This window comes from Ursus arctos, unplaced genomic scaffold (assembly GCF_023065955.2).
Source record: "Ursus arctos isolate Adak ecotype North America unplaced genomic scaffold, UrsArc2.0 scaffold_25, whole genome shotgun sequence".
Classification (NCBI taxonomy): domain Eukaryota; kingdom Metazoa; phylum Chordata; class Mammalia; order Carnivora; family Ursidae; genus Ursus; species Ursus arctos.
The window spans coordinates 23,186,050-23,209,079 of NW_026622930.1; the positions used below are offsets into that span (position 1 = coordinate 23,186,050).

At 37.9% G+C, this 23,030-nt stretch overlaps 1 protein-coding gene across 12 annotated transcripts in view; it reads right to left on the reverse strand.

Moving 5' to 3' along the window:
- Positions 1-23,030, reverse strand: part of NRXN3 (neurexin 3) — a 1,447,961-nt gene that overhangs the window by 1,307,416 nt on the left and 117,515 nt on the right. Inside the window, exon 4 of one of the 12 annotated variants that reach the window (XM_057318697.1) lies at positions 13,126-13,137. The exons of the other annotated variants lie outside the window; for them this stretch is intronic. Within the exon in view, the coding sequence (XP_057174680.1) occupies positions 13,126-13,137 (12 nt within the window). The remainder of the gene's footprint in view (positions 1-13,125; positions 13,138-23,030) is intronic. 12 annotated transcript variants of the gene reach the window in all.

Sequence of the window (23,030 nt, forward strand, 5' to 3'; positions counted from 1 at the left end):
GTCAAAAAGATATTTGCATTGCTTATTAGACTTTTCTAGATTCAAGGTCTTGTGCAATTCACTGGAGATGACTGCTTTCTCCAGACTGATAATAACTACAACAACTATTAATAGAGAACAGTTTCTGAGCACTTACCATGTGTGGAGCACTATGTTAAGTGATTTATATCATCTCTCATCCTCATTTGGCAGGCTCATTTAGGCTTAGAGAGTTGAACTAACCTTCCCAAGGACATAGCCAGGACATGGAGTAGCATAGATTCAAATCTAGACCCTCTGACCCTAAAGCCCACAATCTTAGCTATGACTCTAGGGTTTATGCTTCTTTCAAGATCTAAGAATTCGATAACTCCATTTTGTCAGAGACATCATGGGATGGAATTTCTACACTGGACAGGAGGTTAGTCTCTATGAGCTCTTAACAACTCTTAGGGTTTATGAGGAGTGTGCATGCATCACAATAATAGCCAATGGCAGAAGTAAGAGTACATGCGTATCACTGAGCACAGATATTCAACGATGCCAAATCTCATAACCGTTAGCATCCCCGCAGTGCAGCCCTGGATAGCTAAACCATGCCCAGTCTCTGCTGCGTATCTAGACATATTTACCATCCAGTGACTTTTTCTAAGACCAAATTTCTCTTGAAAGATTATCATCAAACCACATTTCTCATTAGGGGGTCTTTGCAACGCTCTTGCTTTTATTCCTGTTCTATTGGACTCTCTTTTCCTCTTTGTTTACATTCACTCTTTATTCCCTCTTTGCTCCCCCATCTCCTCAGTTTCTGCTCTTCAGTAAAGGAGTTGTACATCCCTATTTAATCCTTGCACAGTTTAAAGAAATGTCCTTACACTGGAGAAACCACACACCCCATCTTTACATTCTGAGAATGTAAAGAATAATACTTAAAAAATTATTTTTAGTTCTCAGTTCTTGTACAAATATTTCTGCATCAACCTGCACCAATATATTTTTTCTTTACATCACTCTGAGACTGTACCAGAAAATACATGTGACCTTTAAAAAAATTTCCTTTTTCTTTTTTACTTTCTTTGTCTTCTTCTGCGGATGTCTGTGTGTGTCACACTCAAAAGTGCATGTGCACACACAACTTTTTAGGTGTTTCCGTCAGGCTCTCATGGGACTCTGACCAGTTACAACCATCTTTTATACATGCTGCTAAATGCATAAAAGCCCATTCCAGACCACACAAAGAGAAGGCTGGCACTTCCCACTGAGATAAGCCAGAGTCTCAAAACTGTCAAAAAAATAAACAACCAAACAGAGGCTTGTGTACTGTGTCCTTGTGGAGATACTGCTATTCAATTTTAAAAATCCACAGAGATTCCACTTTAGTACTCCTCAAGCATTCCATGAGCACATGGCCCACACAAGCCACAGAGAAGGGTCATGCAGGATCGTTTTGATACACTCACACATTTGAAGAATTGATCCTTTTTTGAAGAAGTGACCCTTGGTGCCTTTCATGAGCTCATACCTCTTGTTCCTCTCATCAAAGCACCTCTGACTCTCCCACCTTGGACCCTCAGCTAATCCAGACATATACTCAACTTCTGCATGCCTGGGCAAATGGAGAGGGACAGTGATGAACTCATCAGAGCAGGGGATTATCTAAAATACTCACTTCATCAGCTATGTAATGATCTGTCAAGCAGTTGATTTACATGGCAGTGTTTATTTTGTTTACATTGGTATTGAATATTGATACCCCCTAAAGAAGTGTCCTGGGTTGGAGAGAGAAGTCAGATTGGGAAGAAATGTTCTGTCAATGTAGCAGTACATACAGCTAATGAGAAGACTAACTGCAGACAAGAGAAGGTTAACTCTATCTTGACTTTGCCTTACTAAGGAAGTAAAAGCAGAAATGCAATAAACTGGAGCAAAAAAACTGAAGTTCTACTTGGAATCTGTGATATGTCCTAAGAAGTAGGGTCCTACGACATTGGTTTCCTGTCTACTTGAATTCGTATCCCAAATCTTCTAGACCAGAAGCCAGCAAATTTTCTGTAAAGGGCCAGACAGTAAATATTTTAGGCTTTGTGTTTCATACAATCTCTGTCATGACTACTGAACTCTGCCATTGTAGCACGGGATACAATAGACGATACATACACAAATTAGTGGGGCTGTGTTCAAATAAAACTTTATTTACAAAAACAGGTAGTGGGTCACTTTAGGATTGGTTTAAGAACCCTTCCTCGAGATGCTCATTGGTAAAGTCCCATGAGCACTTACTTTTTTAAGGAGTATGTATAAAAATAAAGAATAATGAAGGAGCATTTTCTCTGCTGGGTATTAGTCTTTAGTCCGTCCTGTGAAGCTATAAACAACTAAAACCGTGTAAAACTGGCACAAGTATTGCTGACAGATTAATTGAGCACAGCAGAAAGCTTTGTATATAAAAAAAACTTGAAAAAATTTAAAAAACAAAATAAATAATTCAGTTGAGTACTCTATGCCAAAAATAAATTTCAAAAGGTTAAAAAGTAAGTTAAAAAACAATAAGAAAATGCAAATAAATATTTATCTAACCTCTGAATGGGAAAAGTCTTTCTGAATACAGAAAAAGCAACTGGAAAAACCATAAAAGGAAAAAAAATCAATAATTTTTGCTACAGAAAACAAGTATTTTTGCCCCTCAAAGAACACCATAAAATTAAGAAATAAAATTGAAAGAAAAAATATTTGCCACAAGTGTGTAATGACCTTACCAAGTGATAATAATATTAATCAACAAAAATCTCATCAAAATAATAAGGGAAAAACTTAATCTTCAATAGAAAAATAATGGGTCTGTGACACAAACATTTCATAGAACAATACAAAAATGAAAAAAAAAGTTCAAGTCACTAATAATAAGAATTTCAAGTCACTAATAATAAGAATCAACCTCCTCAATATGATGAAGGTTTACTGAGGCAGGCATTGGCTCCCATCCTCTGCAGGTGAGTTAAGAGCGGAATTGACAACACCTCTCTGGAAGGCAGTGTTTCAATATGTACCAAGTACTTAAAAACATTTTTAGACCAGTCAACTGCAATAATCTCACTGCAAGGACTTATGCCAAAAAGGCGAAAGATTTATGTGCCCAGATGCACATCATAGCATTATGTATATTAAAAAAAAAAAAGAAGCTGAATTTCTATAAAAAAAGACTAATTAAATAAAGTATGGTATATTAATGCTAAAGAATATTAGTCAACCATTAAAATTATATTTTCTAAAAATCTAATGACTGGGGAGAAAAACATTAAGAAGTATGTACAGCAAATTGCAGCAGGAGTTATTTCTGGGTTGAGAGGTTAGGGATCATTTTTACTTCTTTTATAATTCTCTATATTTTCTAAATGCTCTACACCAAAAGTCAGCAATTCTGTAAAGGATTAGACAGTAAATATTTTAGGCTTTGTGGGCCACCTGATCACTACGACTCAACTCTGACACTGTAGAGCAAAAGCAGCCAGAAACAAAAGCAGTAGAGTGGATCTTGTAAGTTCTTATCACAAGAAAAAAAAAAATGGGGGTGCCTGACTGGCTCAGTCAGTAGAGCATGCCAACTCTTGATCTCAGAGCCATGCGTTGGATATTGAACTGAAAGAAAGAAAGAAAGAAAGAAAGAAAGAAAGAAAGAAAGAAAGAAAGAAAGAAAGAAAGAAAGAAAGAAAGAAAGAAAGAAAAAGAAAAAATTGTAACTATGTGTGGTGATGAAGATTAACTAGATTTATTGTGATCATCCCACAATATATACAAATATTGAATTATTACTTTGTACACGAGGCTGATACAATGTTTGTCAATTACAACTCAATTAAAAAAAAAAGGCAGCCAGAAACAAGATGGAAACAAATAGGCATGTTCTGTGTTCCAATAAAACTTTATATATAATAATAGGCAGAGGGCCAAACTTTGCCCTTTATTACTCCCTCTTCTCTTACCCCCCAAATTTCAGGATCGCTGGTACAATGTTGCTTACAAATAGGTTTTTCATTGAAAAATCATTGCAATGATTCACAATAGCGCTGTGGGTTCCATTTCAATGTGGCTAGCATATACCTAATAAAAGTAAGTGTGGTCAAAAGACCCCTCCACTTGGGAGCCAGAAACCCAAAGTTTAAATCTTGGCTAACCCCTTACTGGCTAGGTAATTTTAAGCACATTATTCAATGAGAGCTCCAGTTTCTTCACCTGTAAAAAAACAATTATTGTATTTACCACACCTAGTCAATTATTCAATGAGGTCATATGTGAGGGTATCTGGCCCTGGGCCGATACTCATTGGAGATCAGTGTCATTTTCGTTTGAAAGGTACTAGAATGAACTTTGGGGAATCAATTGTACTTTGATGAGGAGAGAGGCTATTGCAGACATCAAGTGGAAAAGTCCTAGAAACCTTCTACTCTGCCCAAATTGTATAATTATCAACTGTTCTCAGAATGCAGCTCTGGATCTGACATCCATGTGTTGACTGCTTTTTATGCAACCAGACAAATAATTTATATTCACAACAAAATAGAGAAGACTGTATGATAAACATTAACACCATAGGAAAGTTGGTGGCAGCTGACAGGCACTCTTCACATCACTATTTGAGAGCTCTTATTGGGTCAGAGATGTTCTGAGAGAAGGGAGAATGGGAGCAATAAGGATAAAAGATCCAAAAGACTAGTCTATCAAAGAATTACTCAGAAATATGGTGTTCATAACTAATCGCCTTCATTCCCATAAGAGAAACCACTTTAGCCATATCTTGGCCAGGAGCCCCCATCCCTGCAAGTGATTCCACCGCACACACAACCAAGGCTTTAGAGTCTGGCAATCCACAATTGGAATACTCTAACAACCCTATGAGGAATGAAGCACGGGGATTATCAAGCCCCTTGTGGAACGGAGGAAAGATTCCAAGAAGCTAAGTCACTTACTTAAGGTCATTTCAAGGTCATATGAGAACTTCTAGTTGAATGTTTTTTCTATTAGATAATCAAGATAATCGTCTGCCCCATAACCTCACTCCTCACATAATTTTAAAACAAGTTCATGAAGCTAACCCCAATGGAAATTTCCTTCGGCAATAAGTTAGAAAGGACTTAAAGAAGAAAATGCCATTTTATCGACATTTTTTATACATAAAGCACTGCATTGGCACTGGGATTTGGGGGTAAGCATAACAGAGAACCTCAAAAATAAGACACAGCATAATTTAGTCATCATGGCTAAGGAGTATAGCAAACACAGTACTGCCCTTATTTTTTTTATTTTTTTTTTTATTTTATTTTATTTAGTACTGTTTTTAGAATCCAAAGTCCAGGATTCAAGTTCTGTTGCTTCCATTTACCAGCTTTCTGATGCTGGTCACTTATATATTCCAGACTGTAGTGTGTTCATCCATAAAGTGAGAATAACCATGTCTACCTTGCAGGTAAGTAAGGATCACAAAAGATAAGCACAAATGTATTCTGTAAACAAATGTAAGGCATTGTCATCCTAGGCAGAAACATGAGATCTGACATTAAACTAAGGGCCATGAAAAATCATAATGTGACTTCTAGTTCTCTAGGTGAGATGCTATTGGCTACATTCTCCCACTTCCCCACGCTTCGCTCCACCACGGCCACAAATGAAGGTTCATCACAGCGGCCACCATGAAGCCAGCTGCATGTGACTATGTGGTGCTGGGTTTTAAGCAATGACCACTGACACCATGAAACAACTTTGGAAAGCAAACTTCAAAATTGATTTTTTCTTTGCCTTTATCTCCTTTAAATTACAGCAAAGAGAGGAAGAGGAAGAAAAAGACAATTTTAAGGCAAAACACTCAATTAACTTTGAAAATCAAACATAATAAACTGAATATAGATCTCTCTACTGTAACCATTCCTGTCTGCCTCCATCTATCTATCCATCTATTATCCTCCCATCTCCCTTAAGGAGACAGTCAGATGCTGAAAATGAGGCTTTTTTTCTTCCTATTTTGCTGGTGAAGTTAAACTTAATTACCCTAGAGTTCCTCATAGGGGGAAAAAAGGAATAAAATGCAGAGGAGTTTTCTTTAGTGGCTCTTCCCCTCCTTCATTTTCAAGGGAGCTGAAGGTCAAAATGTGCTTTAGTAATAATTGCCACAGATCATCCTGGAGGCTAAGCCTTGACCTTGGGATCTCGTAGCATTTGTCAAGTGCTCCTTGTGGGTATAATTAAGGCAAAACTATAGTAAATGAAAAGGGCAAAGAATGTCCTACCTTCTAGGCCTTACAAGACAGTAGACCTAGGATATGGTCCCAAGAAATAAGGAGATTAATTCATAGATACCTAAAGTTGAATCTGCCACCAATCTACACATTTGCACTGAACCAGACATTAGTATCCAAAGAGTGGATCCCTTCCCATGTGGTTGACATGAAGAATGGCCACCAGTTGCCTCATACACCGAGTATTTTTTAATCATTGGTCTTCAGTGCCTGGAGGAATAAGACACATTTACCATATGAAGGGGTAAGAGGGCCTCCTTTGTAAGTATAGGAAATGTGGGTTCTTAAATTTATAACTGTGCTGGCTCATTGAGTTTAAAGTCAATAAAATGCTATTTTTTAACAATATTAATTTCAAATTTGGTGCTGACTTAATCTTTTTAATTAACTTAATTATTTTTGAATGAAATGTGTTCATTTTTAATAACTTTTTTATGATTAGTAAAGTTATATACATGTGTGTTGCTCAAAGTTCAGAAAACAGGGAGAAGTAAAAAAAAAAAAAAATCAAAATTGCCCTTAACTCTTTTGTCCCAAAGCATCTGCTATTAGCATTTTGCTTTCTTTCCTTTCCTTCTATTGTTTCTTTTTCTATGTGTGGATGAAACTATATGGTATATGTAAAGTGTGGTGTTTTTTAGGAGGGAAGTCCTAGTTTGACTTGAACCAAATTTCTCCCCAGTTCTTTGGCAGATTCCTCTGGTCAGTTTGCATATGACACAACCATTAGCCTATAAAGAATGACAAGTAAACAGAAAATGTTGGGGCTTCTACAATGTTTTATTTCCCTGGTTTAAATTTTTTGAAAATGATAGAAAATCAATTTTAATCAAATTGCTTAATTTGCTAAATGCCGAACCAAAGTCTTAACCTGCCTATCCAAGAGTGGGTGCTGCTGACAAATTCTCTTACAATTAGCAGCATCCTAAATCCTGGAGCTACTGAATCACAAATGTTACATTTGAAAGAGATCTGAGCAACTGCAGAATCCAGCAGTTTTCAAACTGTGCTTCATGGAACCCTGGAGGAACCTTAAAGTAGTCGAGGAGTTTTCAAGTCTTAAAAAGGCAGTGGCAGGGTGAGAGAACGGAGGTTGGGGAATGGGATGGCTAAGCAAAGTTTTCTCCTTCCACTCTCACCTCTTCCCAACCAGGCCAGGTCTACTTTTGCATCCTTTACATCTTGGGTATCAAGTAAGAGTTCATTGAATAAAACTGGTTAACTCTTTAAAAAATATAAGTTGAAAATTGCTGGTATGGTCCAGATCTCTCATGTTACAATAAACCGAGGGTCACAAATATGAAATTACTTCCAAAGTCACACAGCTAATTAATATCAGAGCACAGTGGATAATCGTCATTTGGGAGATACAGCTCTCCAACACTCCATATCTTTCCATGTTGGAGGAAATCCTTATAGTGTCTAGTATACTATGAAAGCAGACCTGAGGATAGTATCCCTTTCCCAAGGTTCAAGCAGCCAAGGCATGGATGCATGACACAGGCTCAACAAACTGGATGCTCTTCACCCCATTCTAAATCTAAAGCAAATGATTCTTAGCAGAGGCCTGGCCAGATTGTTCCTTCTGCGTAGTCCCTCAAAGCCCCCTTGGTTCCTACCTGTTTTTAATACCTGCTCCTCCAGGCTCCCAGTGATCCTAGTGATTGTCCTCTTCCAATAAATGAATGTTTGGTTTGAGACAGACAGCACTTCCTAGTATATAGGATGTGTGCTGGAACCCAGTGATCCTTACTGCTAATCCACTTCTTTTTCCTCTGTACCACAGTGCCTCCCTATTAAGTCAGTTGGCTTTTTGCCATGTAGATGCCATGTAGAACAAAACACTACCCTAGGTTAAGAAAAAAGTACCCCCACTAGGAAAGATTCCTTATCATGGGATTTTATAAGGTCAAGATATAAAATCTTTCTAGGTGAGAAGTTAAGGAAAGATGAGAATTAACATTTGCTAAGCGCCTATTATGTGCCAGGCATCATTTTCTACCCTATCTGCCTCTGACCGGTAGACACTATGATCCCTACTTTACTGATGAGGAAAACTAACTCCCAAGAATGACAAATTCATTAGTTTTAGAGTAGAATCAGGAATAGAACTCAAAAACTACTAGCCTCAAAGTGAAGAGACTTAAATTTATATGTCTTACTGGACTTTCCTTTATGCTGTAGATTAATATTTGTCCCCTAAAACAGATTACTGCACCTACTATAGAGATCCTATCAAGAAATCCTAAAAGTTCAATATCCAGGTCTTTCCAGATCAACTCATTCCTACCCATTTCTCTAAAATTAGATTAGATACAAGATAGGTAAATAGATATAATTAGATTTTAAAAATATGCCAACAGCGGAGAGGTTTATTCTCCAGGTATTCCTCTACATTGGTTTTAAACCACATGGAGATTTTCTGGGTACCACATGGGGCTTTCCACCGTGCAGGAGGCTTACCACTGGGGCCATCTTTCCCCAACAGCTAACTGCACATCCCATTACTCATGTTCACTCTGTTTTCCATAACTAAATGAGCATGGCCAGAGGAGATTGTGAGCAAACCTTGGCAGAGCAGACTGGTGAAGCAAAGACATGGTGCCAAAAGTAGCCTCCAGTCACTCACAGTTTGCTCCAAGCACAGATGTCTACTCTCAGATACCAGACACCTAAGGGCAGAGCCTGGCCTCTGATTCACATGCAGGAGGGTTATCCAGGGCAGAGTCTGGCACATGGCACCCTTTACTGGAAGGAATTTGATTAATCATTCTCATTACCTTTCAATTCCATGCACCTGAGCTCATTCACCCTCTGCCCAGAATCAGCAGTCCGTGGTTTAAATGACACATGAACACTCAGATTGGCCATGATAAGCAGATAGAGATAGGGTCCCCCACTCCCCTTCTCCAGTGTGCTCTTAGGTCAGAGAGATCATCCAGATCATGCAGTACTTCATTAAATCCCTCCATCTAGCCTCATGGGCCCCAGAAGACAATATCTCCATATGTATCCTAAGCACTATGACCTTAGAATTCTAGGTGTAAATTGAAAACAAGGAGGGGGAATACGGGCTTCCTCAAAACCACCTTTCTCATTACTAGGAAAAGATTTTTTGTTTTTTTCCTAAAAGTTGTATACTTTTACATTTTACAAATATGCCCATGATCCATATTAAGCTAATTTTTGTATAAGTTAAGAGACTTAAGGTTCCTTTTTCTCCCTATGCATACTCAATGGCACCAGCCATTTGTTGAAATAGCTACCTTTCCTCCATTGAATTGCCTTTGCACTTGCAGTTGGGCATATTTATATGGCTCTTTTTCTGGGTTCTCTACTCTGTCCCACTGATCTGTCCTTCCACCAATACGACACTGTCTTAATTATTGTATCTGTATGGTAAGTCTTAAAATTGAGTAGGCTCATTCCTTCCATTTTATTATTCCTTTTCAAAATCATCTTAGCCATTCTAGCTGTTTCTATTTTCCATATAAGTTTTACAATAATCCTGTCTATCTCTACAAAAATCTTGCTGAGATTTTGATAGGAATTGTATTAAACCTCTGTTATTTGTTTCTGTGGCTGCTCTAGCAAATTACCACAACCATGGCGGCACAAAATAACAGAAACTTAGGCTCACACAGTTCTAGACATGAGAAGTCTGAAATCAAGGTGTCAGCAGGGTTGCACTCCCTCTGGATGCTCTGGGGGAGAATACCTCCTTGACTCTTCCAGCTCTGGCACTAGTGGCATTTCTTGGTTCTTGGCCGCATCTCTCTCTGTTCCATCTTCACGTTGCCTTCTCTGTGCCTGTGTTCTCCTCTGCATGTCTCTTATAAGATGCTTGTCACTGGATTTATACCCACCTTGATAATCCAGAATGATCTCCTCACGTCAAGATCCTTACTTACATTTGCAAAGACTCTTTTCAAATAAGATAACGTTTACAGGTTTCAGAGATTAAAATGTAGATATACCATTAGAAGGGCCACAATTCAACCTATTACAACCTGGATTTGGGAAGAACTGACATCTTTACTATATTGAGTCTTCCAATCCATGACACATTATAGCTCTCCGCTTATTTAGATCTTCTCTGATTTCTTTTATCAGCATTGTCTAGTTTTCAGCATACAAATAATGCATATACTCTGTTAGATTTACACCTAAGTACTTCATTTCTTGAGCAATTATAAATGGTATTTTCAATTTTGATGTTCATGCGTTTATCACAAATATAGAAATAGAATTGATGTTTGCATGTTCATTGTTTCCTCTGACACTGATGAACTTACTTTTTAGTTCTAGAAGAGGTTTTATGTGTGTGTGTTTAGATTTCTTGGTATTTTCTATGTAAACAACCATGGCACCTTCAAATAGGGAAAGCTTTGTTTCTTCCTTTTCAATTTCTATGTCCTTTATTCCTTTTCTTGCTTTAGTGCATTTGCTACAACTTCCATATTATGTTGAATAAGAATAATGACAGCAGAAATCCTTGGCTTGTTCCTGATCCCAGGGGAAAGCATTTAGTCATTCATCATTAAGTATGTTAGCTTTAGGTGTTTAATAGATGCTCTTTATCAGGTTGAGGAAGTTCCCCTCGATTCATATTTTTCTGAGAGTTTTTATCATGAATAGGTATTGAATTTTGTTAAGTGCTCTCTGCATCAATTGATATGCTGATGTGATTTTTTTTTCTTTTTCAGCCTATTATAGATTGTGTCAACTGAATTTCCAATATTGAACCAGCTTTGCATCTCTTGCACTCCATTTATGATGCAAATTCCTTTTTATATATTGCTAAATTATACATGCTAAAATTGTATTAAAGATTTTTATGACTACATTCATAAAAGATACTGTTCTGTGGTTTTCTCTTTTTTTGTGCTCTCTTTGGTTTGGTATGAAGGTAATACTAACTTCATAAAGTAAGTTGGAAAGTGATCTCTCCTTTTCTATTTTCTGAAAGAGAGTGTATATGATTGGTGTTAATTCTTCTGTTTAGTAGAATACTCCAGTGCAACCATCTAAACCTGGAGATTTCTTTTTGGGGAGTTTTTAAATTACAGATTCAATTTTCTTAATAGTTTTGTGTCTATTCAAATTATCAATTTAATATTGGCTGAGTTGCAGTAGATTGTGTTTTTTAAGGAATTAGTCCATTTCTCCTAAGTTGTCAAATTTATGTGCGCAGGCTTAATTTGTAGTATTTTCTTTTGTTTTCTATAGTAATTTTTGTTATCTACAGTGTCTGTAATATTTTCTATTTTATTTTGGTATTCGTAATTTGTGTCTTCTCTTTTTTTAATCAGTCAAGCTAGAGGTATGGCAATTTTGTCGATCTTTTCAAGGAACCATCCCCCCCCCTTTTTCCCATTGAGTCTCTAGATTATTTTTCTGTTTTCAACTTCATTAAATTTGTTCTTTATTCTTTCTTCTTGTTTTGGATTTAGTTTGCTATTCACTCTACGGATTCTAGATTATTCTAGAATGTAATAGACTTAAAATTTTTCTTCTTTCTAACATAAGCAGTTAGTTCTATAATATACCTCTCAGCATTGCTTTGGCTGTGTTCTACAAATTCTTTATACATTGTTGTTGTTGTTGTTTTTAATTTTCTAGTTTAATGTATTATTTGATTTCTTAAAACTTCCTCTTTGACTCATGGGTTATTTTGAAGTATATTGTTTAGTTTACAAGTTTTAGGAGAACTTCCTGTTATCTTCCTGTTATTGATTTCCAGTTTGACTCCGTTTTGGTTGGTGAACACACTCTGTATGATTTTAATTGTTTTAAATTTGTTGAGGTTTGCCTTATGGCCCAGGATGTAATCTATCTTAGTATGTGTTCTGTGGATGACTAGGGGAGTGAGGGGGGGAGATGTGCTTTCTGCTGCTGTTGAATGGAATGTTCTATAAATGTCAAATTAGATCTTGTTGGTTGATGGTGTTGTTTAGTTTTTCTATGTTCTTATGAACTGGATTTTTTTCCCCCACCCCCCCACCCCCCAAAATCATTTATTGAAGCCCTACTCCTAGGATGATTAGATTTGGAAATAAGCCTTTAGAGAGATAATTAAGGTTAAATGAGGTCATAAAGGTGGGCCCTAATCCAATAGGACTGTTGTCCCTATAAGAAGAAGGGACACCAAGGATGTGTGCACCACAAAGGAAAGGCCATGTGAGGACACATAAGAAGGTGGCCATCTGCAAGCCAGAAAGAGGCCTTGGAAGAAATCAAACCTGCTGAGATCTTGATCTTGGACTTCCAGATTCCAGAACTGAATCTCTGCTGTTTACTGCTGTACAGTTTTCTATCAGTTGAGAGGAGTGTGAAGTCTCCAACCAGAACTGTGGATTTGTCTATTTCTCCTTTTCATTTTATCAGTTTTTGCTCCACAAATTTTTTAACTTTGTTGTTTGGTATATATACACATCTAAGATTGCTATGGCTTCTTGGTGCATTGACTCTTTTATCATTAAATAATGTCCCTCTTTATTTATAGTCTTTGCTCTGAAGTCCAGTTTATCTGATGTTAATATAGCTATTCCTACTTCCTTTCAATTAATGTTGGCATGACATATCTTTTCCCATCATTTGGCTTTCATTCTGTCTATATTATTATATTAGAAGTGAGTTTCTTATAGATAGTATATAGTTGGGTCATGTTTTTATCCTGCCAATCTCTGTCTTGAAATTGGTATACATAGACCTCTTATATTCATTTACAGTTAATATAATTATTGATATGTTAAAACATTTTGTTATAAAATATTCTATTGTTTATTCTGCTTTTCTTTTCTCCTGTTTTCTTTTTCCTGACTTCCTGCTGATTACTTGAACTTTCTTATAGAATTACATTTTGATTTACCTATAGTGCTTTGGAGTATATCTCTTTTTGTAGCTTTTTTTAAGTGGTTGCTCTAGGTATTACATTACATATACATCACTTATCACAATCTCCTACTGCCATTATTTCACCAGTTCAAGTTCAGTATTGAAACCTTACCTTCCTTTACTCTCCCATGTTTATTATATGATTGCCTTAAATATTTCTGTGTATTTGGCTGGAACAGAGTTGTTATTTCTTAAGTTTTTGTCTTGCTAGGCTTCCCCTTTCCTATGTGGGGGCTAGGCGAGTAGGCTTTTCTTGGGGTTTTGTTTTTGTTTTTTTTTTTGTCAATGCCCAGTGTTTCCAGCTTTTTAGATTCTTTAGCTCCAACTCTGGAATACAGGAGGCAAAAAGAAAACCCAGGTAACTCACAATAGTATATTTCCTTGGATCCCAAGGTCCTTAGCTGATTTGCCCTTTTTTCTCCACCTTTCAGAGTCTTCTTATATTTTAAGTATAATGCCCAGGGTTCTTAGTTATACTTAATGGATACAATAGGGAGAAATATGTCTACCATATCTTCCTGGAAGTAGAAGTCGCTATAGCAGTGTTTTTAAAATTGGAAAATCTCATATAAAAACAGATCTGTTACTGTTCTTGAAATATTGGGACATATGGCAATACTGGGTTTGCCTTATGCATTCCAACAATATTCTTTAGCTGAATAGAAGCTGACCTGTTTATATGGAATATGTGACAATTGGAGCTGTGTTTTTTTCATTGCATTACACTCAACCTGTGTCACTCATTTATGTTACCCTTAGCCTCTGTAAGAATTTGAGTTTGCAACTTCCAGTGATGCCTCCCTGGCTAAGCATACCCATTTTCTTCCTGCCAGTCTAATGCTCTCTCTCCCTTTTCAGTCTTTCAATTCTGTATCACAAAATTCCTAAGAACCTAGATAGCAGAGATGATATTATCTTGAGGAGAATGTGTGTGCATGTGTGTACACATGCACATAAATGTGTGTCACAGAGGAGGGGATAAGTTGAACAGGCAGAAAGGAGAATTTGCATTGAGATTGAAGCACGGAGACTTCACTTTAAAGGATTCCTTATTAGTAATGAGAAGGAGAAAAGGCTATGAACACTCATCTGTTAATATCTTCTGCAACAACATACCTACCTCAGAGCCTCTGTACCTGCTGTTTCCCCACCTGGAACATCCTTCCTCAAGACTAATGCACTTACATTGCATTAGCACTTGGGTCTTAAGTCAAATGCCACTTACTCAGAGGTATCTTTCCTGAATACCCTATCTATCTAAAATACCTACCTATCCAAAATAGCCCTTTTTTATTGCCAATACTTTCTCTCCTTTACAGGATTTTTCTTTGCAGCATTTAATAGTACCTGAAAACACAATATGCATACGTTTTGTTTACTTGTTTACTGCCCATACCTTTGAGGATGGAGACCTTGTCTGCCTTATTTACTATTGCATCCCTGATTCCTGGCACATAATAGTAGCTTACTAGGCATGTAATGAATGGATGAATCATGTCCTGAAACATCTTAGTAAGAACACTAACAAACTAGAAAGTGTTCAGAATAGGATGATAAAACATTTATAACCATAAAAATGCTGAACAACTGAGGGATCTCAGATTGAAGATATTGAAAGGTAAGATGATCACTCTCATCAGATATTTAAAGTTTTGGTTATTGGAAGAAGGAGTAAATATGTTCCAAATGGTACCTCTATAGTCAACTTGCAAAGAAAAAATTGGCTCCCACTATAAAGAAGAATTTTCTAATAACTAGAAATTCTTCAACAGTGAAATATAGTGAGTTCCCACTCACTGAAACCGGGTAAGCAGAACTAAATAACTATCTCAAGGGTCAGCTGTGAAAGGAATCCCAACTCTGCTTGGGAACTTTGGGTAACTTCCAAAGTCCCTTCCAACCCCACAATTCTAACATATTTTAAGGGATACAGAACTGGGCTTTCATTTTTTACACTTCCAGGAGGTACTCCAGACAGTATCACTGAGGCAAGGGCTTAGCTTAAGAGAGTTAATTACAGGGAGTTTAGGAAACATAAATCTATCAAAAAGTTTAAGTATCTACTAGTGTGAAATATGAAATAATTGGTTTTTACATAACAGTGTGTTACAATTGCAACTCAATGACAGATTTCTTTAGAAACTAAGATGGGAAACATTTTATTTTCCCAATGTGCCTTTGAGTTGTAAAAGCTATTTCCTCACAAATACCACGACTTCAGTTTAGGCAATTACTAATTGATGGTAACTGCAATTATAGAGCAAATCTCAAATAAATATAACACCACACTGGTTGTAGCACAATTTTTATGGAAATTATATTTTTTAGTCCAAGTGGATTTTTTGAAGCTTCAAAAAATACTTATGAACATGACTTATTTAAAAGATCAAAAGAAACAAAATTTTTAAAAATACAAAATTCTAGGTATAATTTGATAAGTTCTCATTAACCCTTACTTTTAACCATTGATTAGTGAAGCTTCCTTTTTTTAAGCAGTAAAGAACCATAAAACTCATACTAAAGATTTCTTTGGAGTCAAAGTCCCCTTAGGCACATAAACACCTCTGGCTCAATCTACAGCACTTTAGAAGTTGGCTTCTCTAACCCGAGATATAATCAAAGAATGCAAGATCCCATTATCTAATATTTACAGAATTATAATTCTAATGCCCACCATAACTAAATATGAATCAGTATGTAGGAAGCCTTAGAACCCACAAGGGATCTATTTTTTTACCACGACATTTTCATGCTTACATGGAGTTTCATGCTCAAACTCTCCATCTTCTATTATTCAAACAAACCACAGAAGTTCAACGATTTATCTTCCCAACACTAAATAAAAGCACACATTCAAAGCCAAAAGTTTTTTTAAAAGAATATTGCAAATATTATTCTGGCAGCTCGTTAGAACCTTCAGATCCAAGGTAAAAAGCCTATTAACACACAGGTCTTTTTTTCCTCCCACGGAGATAGTACAGAAAAAGTGGGTGATGAGTTTTCCTACCTTCCTTATCAAGTCCATTTCAATGGCTCTGCCAGGAATTCAGGAAGGTTCCATCTCATTTACATATGGCACCAGCTATCTCTCTTGCCCTGCATTTCCATCACACCACTGGTTCTTCCTCCCACTCCCACACCCTCACATCCAGCCGTCCTTCCTTTGCTGTTGGAGCACCACACTGAGGGAAGAACAGGCACTCTGATCTCGGCTCCATCCAGGAGATACACGTAATACCCGTGCTGGCTCTGTGAACAGCTTTAATTCACAGGCACCGCAGAGAGGATACACAACCACACGGCTTTGTCCCTGGTTTACAGATTTCTGATGAGTGTTTACATATTTAAGACACAGCTGTTTTTGCATTAAGCTATCTCCACACAGGTGGAATATCTGTTCATCAGCTGAAAAAGAGGCTATTAGGAGCAGCCAAAGACAGTTGCCATAGGCTGCTGCTGTGGCGCGTACGTGCTTCCTCTGTGGCACCTGCTTCATGGTGAGCTGTCTGACGTTGTTGCACTCAAAACAGCACCTTTCCCATCTCAGCCCTCCCGCTCCCATCCTGCTGACAACCACTTTCCCCTCTGACCTCAGAGGAATACATAGCTCCACTATGAAAGGCTCCCTTTTCCTTTGGACTTGACATCCCTGACCTCTCAAGTTTAATATACTTGAGATACTTTAAATGTTAAAGTTCAGGGTTTAAACAGGACAAGGTTATCTGGGTCTTGAGACTGCACACCAGTTTAGATACTTCCTTTCCAGGAAGCCCAGAGCCATGGTAACGTCATGAATATTTGATAGAGCCTTTGGTGCGTTAACCCAGAACGGGTTCATTATTCTACCTAAGCTTCCTACCCTAATCATTCCACCTGACCTCTTCTAATGTCTTCTGCACCACGATACTGCCATTTCTTTTTTATAATATACATATTTTACCTAATTTCATTCAAGAGGAAGGGGAAGAAGATGACTGTTTATTTAAAAACACAAGAGAAATAAGTATTTGAACACCTACTATGGGTGAGTACCCATGTACAAGGTTTTCAACATACCTTATCATATCCTTACTTTTTAGATGATCTCGAAGAACTCTAAAAACATACACAGCACCAACACCTTGCAACTGATAAAACCAGAAATCGAATCTGATATTATCTGACTCCACAGAAAATATGCTTTCCTCTATGCCACACTCTCTCATATTGTCCTGCAGTTCTGTAATGTCATTATGCCACTGTGTGTATGTCACAGTATTAAGAGACAGACTCTGAAGCCAGAACGCCTAGTCAACACTATCCATGATTGTAGATGAGTCACTCACTGTACCTCCCTTTCCTGTAAAACGGGGGATAACACTAGGGCCTATCTTCATTGGTTTCACTGGGGTTCAGATATGTTAACGTAATCATGCTTAGAAAAATACCTAATACATATTAAGCACTATGTAAATATAAGTAGTTTTTGTAAATCTGACTTCCCCAATGGAGTATAAACTCTTTGAAAATCAGAGTAATCTACCTCTTGTATTCACATGAGTATCAAAAGTAGATACTCTGCGGTTTGCTGGATTCATTCTTTTATTGACTGATACTCTTTCCATTGCTTACGATCCAATGTAGAAGGAACTTCAGCCATCAAGACCTTTACCTTCAGGCCTATAAGCACTGTTTCCAAAGTTTACAGTTAAAAAAAACAACAACAACTTAAAGTTTAGGGTTCAGTCCAACCTTAGACATCTATAGATCGTCACACTTTAAATTTAGTGTGACAATTGATGCTCCTCAAAGTATGAGGATGGTATGAAATTGACACTTGTTCACCACTCATTTATTTGCTCATTTATTCATTCATTTACAGACCCTTTTTTTTAGGTTGCTGAGACAGGCACTAGGGAAAACTTAGAGTCTAGATGTGAGCAAAGGTGAGTAAAGCAAATGCTTACAATGCAGTCCGGTACCTGCTATAACAAATGGGATAAAATTTGTAAGAACTACTTAACTATTTCAAAGGAAAGCATCCCAAGGAGGTAACATTCAAGCAACTTCGGGAAGGACGAAGAGGCAGCTACAAAATAGAGGGGTGAAGGAAGAGGGAACATTATGTGCAATACACACACACGAAAAAAGTGTAATAGCAAAATTGGGGTGAAATCGGTAAATTCTGTGTTCCTGGAACATGGGCTACATTGGCTGGCTGTGAAGAGTTGAGATGGGAAAACAGTTTGGTGTCCAGATCACTATGTTGGAATAATTGGAGCAAGGAAGGATTGGAGACAAGGAAATCAATCAGAAGACCAGGATAGTGGCATGATCTCAGCCTTAGCATTGTGGGTGGAGGAGGCATCAGAATAGCTATGAAAGATCCTCAGAAAGTAGGACTGGCTGGACTGGTGACAAATGAGTAGAGAGGGGAAAAAAATAAATGATGACCCCAAATACACTAATTTGCTTTTTTTTTTAGTGATGTATTTAACATGAGCAGACTCACGGGGTGAACTTTTTTAAATTTAAATTCAATTAGCCAACATATAGCACATCATTATTTTCAGATGTAGTGTAAAATAATTTATCAGTTGTGTATAACACCCAGTGCTCATCACATCACATGCCCTCCTTAAGGCCCATCACCCAATTACCCCATCCTCCCACCCACCTCCCCTCCAGCAACTCTCAGTTTGTTTCCTATACTTAAGAGTCTCTCATGGTTTTTCTCCCTCTCTGATGACTTCCCATTCAGTCTTCCCTCCCTTCTCCTATAACCCTCTGGGCTGTTTCTTATATTCCGTATGAGTGAAAGCATATGATAATTGTCTTTCTCTGATTGGCTTATTTCGCTCAGCATAACACCCTCCAGTTCTATCCACGTCAATGTAAATGGTAAGTATTCATCATTTCTGATGGTCGAGTAATATTCCATTGTATATATATATATAGCACATTTTCTTTATCCATTCAGCTGCCAATGGACATCTCAGCTCTTTCCACAGTTTGGCTACCGTGGACATTACTGCTATGAACATTGGGGTTCAGGTGCCCTTTCGGATCACTACATTTGTATCTTTGGGATAAATACCCAGTAGTGCAATTGCTGGGTCATAGGGTAGCTCTATTTTTAAACTTCTTGAGGAACCCCCATACTGTTTTCCAGAGTGGATGCACCAGCTTGCATTCCCACCAACAGTGTAGGAGGGTTCCCTTTCTCCACATCCTCACCAGCATCTGTTGTTTCCTGTCTTGTCAACTTTAGCCACTCTGACTGGTGTGAGGTGGTATCTCATTGGTGTTTTGATTTGTATTTCCCTGATGCCAAGTGATGTGGAGCATATTTTCATGTGTCTGTTGGCCGTTTGTATGTATTCTCAGGGTGAGCTTTTCTCTTTAAACCAGGATAATACGTATACAGAGCCCTTTTCCAGTTAGTGCTTAAGATTCGCTAATTGAAATGACTGAGCCTCACCCTGTTATCAGTATTTTTGGCTTTTGCTTACATATTTTCTTCTTTGAACTAGTCTCATAACATCATCAATTACACTTAACTAAACCCTATTGCAAAGTGAGGCCATCTTCTCTACCAGCTTATAAACTGACTGGAGCCAGAAAAAGAAAAAAGAAAAAAAAATAAAGGAAAAAAAAGCCTTGGCTTCCCAAACCCACACAGCTCTGTTTTGGACTCTAGGTCAAGGTATTGCCAATAAATACCAGTTAAAATGCAAATGCCCCATCTTGAGCTGTTAATACACTAACCTGTTTAAAGTATCAGAAAAGCAGAAAGGAGGCTAGGAAGACAAAGTTTGAAGGAGAAGAGAGAATGGGTTCATTGACATGGTTAGAAGCCAAAAACTGCCCAAAGCCACAGATTCGAGAGAGGACAGGAAATGGAATAGGATGAGGGAAGCTAAAGGATAGGAAAAGCAACTGGACACCAGGCACTGGGAAGAAGGGAATCAACACTCCAAAAATCGGAAAAAGAGGCCACGTATGAAGAAGCCTAGCCTTGCCAACATTCTGAAGACTGCTTTCACACATATAATAGCATTTTCTTTTGCATAAACCTTTTTTTTTTAAAGATTTTATTTATTTATTTGACAGAGAGACAGCCAGTGAGAGAGGGAACACAAGCAGGGGGAGTGGGAGAGGAAGAAGCAGGCTCCCAGCGGAGGAGCCTGATGTGGAAGGCAGACGCTTAAGGACTGCACCACCCAGGCGCCCCTCTTTTGCATAAACCTTTAGCGACAAAGCACCATTGCATCTGGTAGTCCTGCCATTTAATAGCTGTGTGATATTGGACACATGATTCAACCTCTCTGAGCCTCAGTTTTCTCATTTATAAAGTAGGGCTATAGAAAGAACTTTAACAATTTCATTTCACAGGTGGATGCATTTCAGTGTACAGAAGATTAAGTGATTGATATAGGGGCCCCAGAACCCACAAAACCAGGGCTGGACCCTGGATCCTCTGACTTCCAGTTTGGTGAGTATTTCTACTCACCTGTGGTGCTGGTTCAACCTGGGAAACCAGCATGTGACCCTGGTAAGGAGTAATTTGTAGAACATGGACAGATCGTGCTCACTCTGTAACCCTGCCCCAGTTTACAGCTCAACTAGGAGATCTAGTGGTCAGGAAGTAACCTCTCATGACCATATCATTAAGTCTTTCTTAGGACTCTCTAAAACTTCCAAAATTTATTCTTAGGGGCTTGGGAACTCATAACAGTTCAATATTATCTAAATCCATAGCAGATGGCCACACCCATGGTATTTTTACATCTCCAATTTTTTATATCTCATTTTAGGAAGCATGTGAATGGCATAGAAACAAAGTCCCACCAGGGCACCAGTGTTGAAGTCCCAACACCTCTGGTCACAAACTCAGGCTGGGCTCATAGCTTCCCCATGTTCTGCACTTTAGTAACAAGTGTTGTTTCCTACACTGTTTTGTAAGTGCTCTTGAGTTTCTCTCTGTGTAAAACATATTTCACTTTGCATGTCCAATTATAAAATCCTCAAGCCACCTTAATCAGATAAAGGATAAGTAAGGCCAACCTAATTTAGGAAAAAGACTACATAATGGTATTTTAAATGGTAATTTTCTTACGTCCCCATAGCTAAAACTGCCAAAGCACTACCTGGTAAAATTTATGAAGTACCAGCTTCAGTGAATAGATAGGAGAGGCTTGTAATTCACGTATCAATTGTTTGTAAGGAATAGGTACTTACGAGACCTTTTAAAGTCATTCCCCAGACCTCTGTTGAAAACCTACTTAGTGGTAGGAATAAAGAAAATATTTGCCTTTAGTGTTGCAATAAGATCTTTCCCCCACAGCTTTGTTTACATTACCAATTTGCATTATCTATACCTTGGAAGAAAGCCTGTGAGAGGCAAATGTAAACTTTGACTCAAGGAAAATCCAAATGAAATCAGTACCAGATTCAGAAAAATGCCTAGATGTTCCAAATGCCCAGTTGCCAGTTTATCCCTTTCTTATTCCAAATAATAAAAAATAAATAAATATAAATAAATAATGCAACAACAATAACAAAAACAAGAAAAACAAAAACAAACCCTTCCCAAGGTAGGTTTTCTTTCAACTGAACCAAGTCCTCTTTCCTTTGGTCGCTGTTTCTCTTAAGAGATAATGGCCATACATTTATGAAAGGACCTCACATACAGGGTCAACACAGAGTAGTTGAGCCCAAATAAATGACTGATGATTGTTAATTTCAAGCACACAATCAGTATTTCTGGATGATGAGAACGAGGTGACTACAAGAGCAATGTAAGTATGGAGCCTCTTCGTTCCTCAATGAATAGAGGGGGATTCATTTATTGACTGGTTTTATTGAGCCCATGGTGGTTTTATTTAGCCCGTGCTTTCCAGGAGCCACCTTGGGTCTTTGACTACCATAGACTAAGCAAGAAAAAGCCAAGAAATCACGTTTGTCTTCTGAGATATACACATTTTTATAAGTATACCTGGTCCAGGGGCACCTGGGTGGCTCAGTCAGTTAAGCACCCAACCCTCAATTTCAGCTCAGGTCGTGATCTCAGGGTCATGAGATCGAGCCCAACACTGGGCTCTGCGCTTAGCACAGAGTCTGCTTGGGATTCTCTCTCCCTTACCCTCTTCCCCTCCTGCTTATGCTCTTTTTCTCTCTCTCTCTCCCTTTGCTCTCACTCTCCCTCTCTCTCTCTCTCTCACTCTCCCAAATAAATGAATACATGAATAAATAAATAAATCTTTAAAAAAAAGAAGTACACCTGATCCCACTAACTGCCAGTAGTACAGAGCAGCAATAAAAATTTTAAAAAACTGTTGGTTAGTATTCAGGGAACAGAAATTTCCAGCACATTTCAGATAAAGAAGCTGAAATTGTGTAGCTGGAAAGCATCAGGAATGAGAATGAGACAGGGGCAAAGAGCCCACTGGGTTGGTTGAAGAGCTGTCCCTGCCCCTACAGAGAATCTCCTATCTGAAGGGTGGTGGAGGGGCAGGAGATAATCTTCACAGCTGACCCTCAGTAACTGGTGCTCAGCTAAAGACCTCACTCTGTGCCTTCCTGAGCTTGAGCCCGTGTAGAAAAAAGACAAGAAGGAAATATACCAATATGATTAAAGTGGTTGTGTCTGAATAGAATTATGGGGGATTACCATTATTCTTTGTGCTTTCCCATACTTTCAATATTTTCAACTATAGGTAGGCATTAATTTTAAATACATAACTTTTGTTAAATATGCACTTTTATTTAAAAAAAATTAAACATTAAGCACAACAATGACCGGATAACCAGCTAGATGGCAAAAGGAGAAAGTTCTGTAAGACCTAACTTGTCCTGGCAAATCATTAGCCATGGTAACCTGCATGG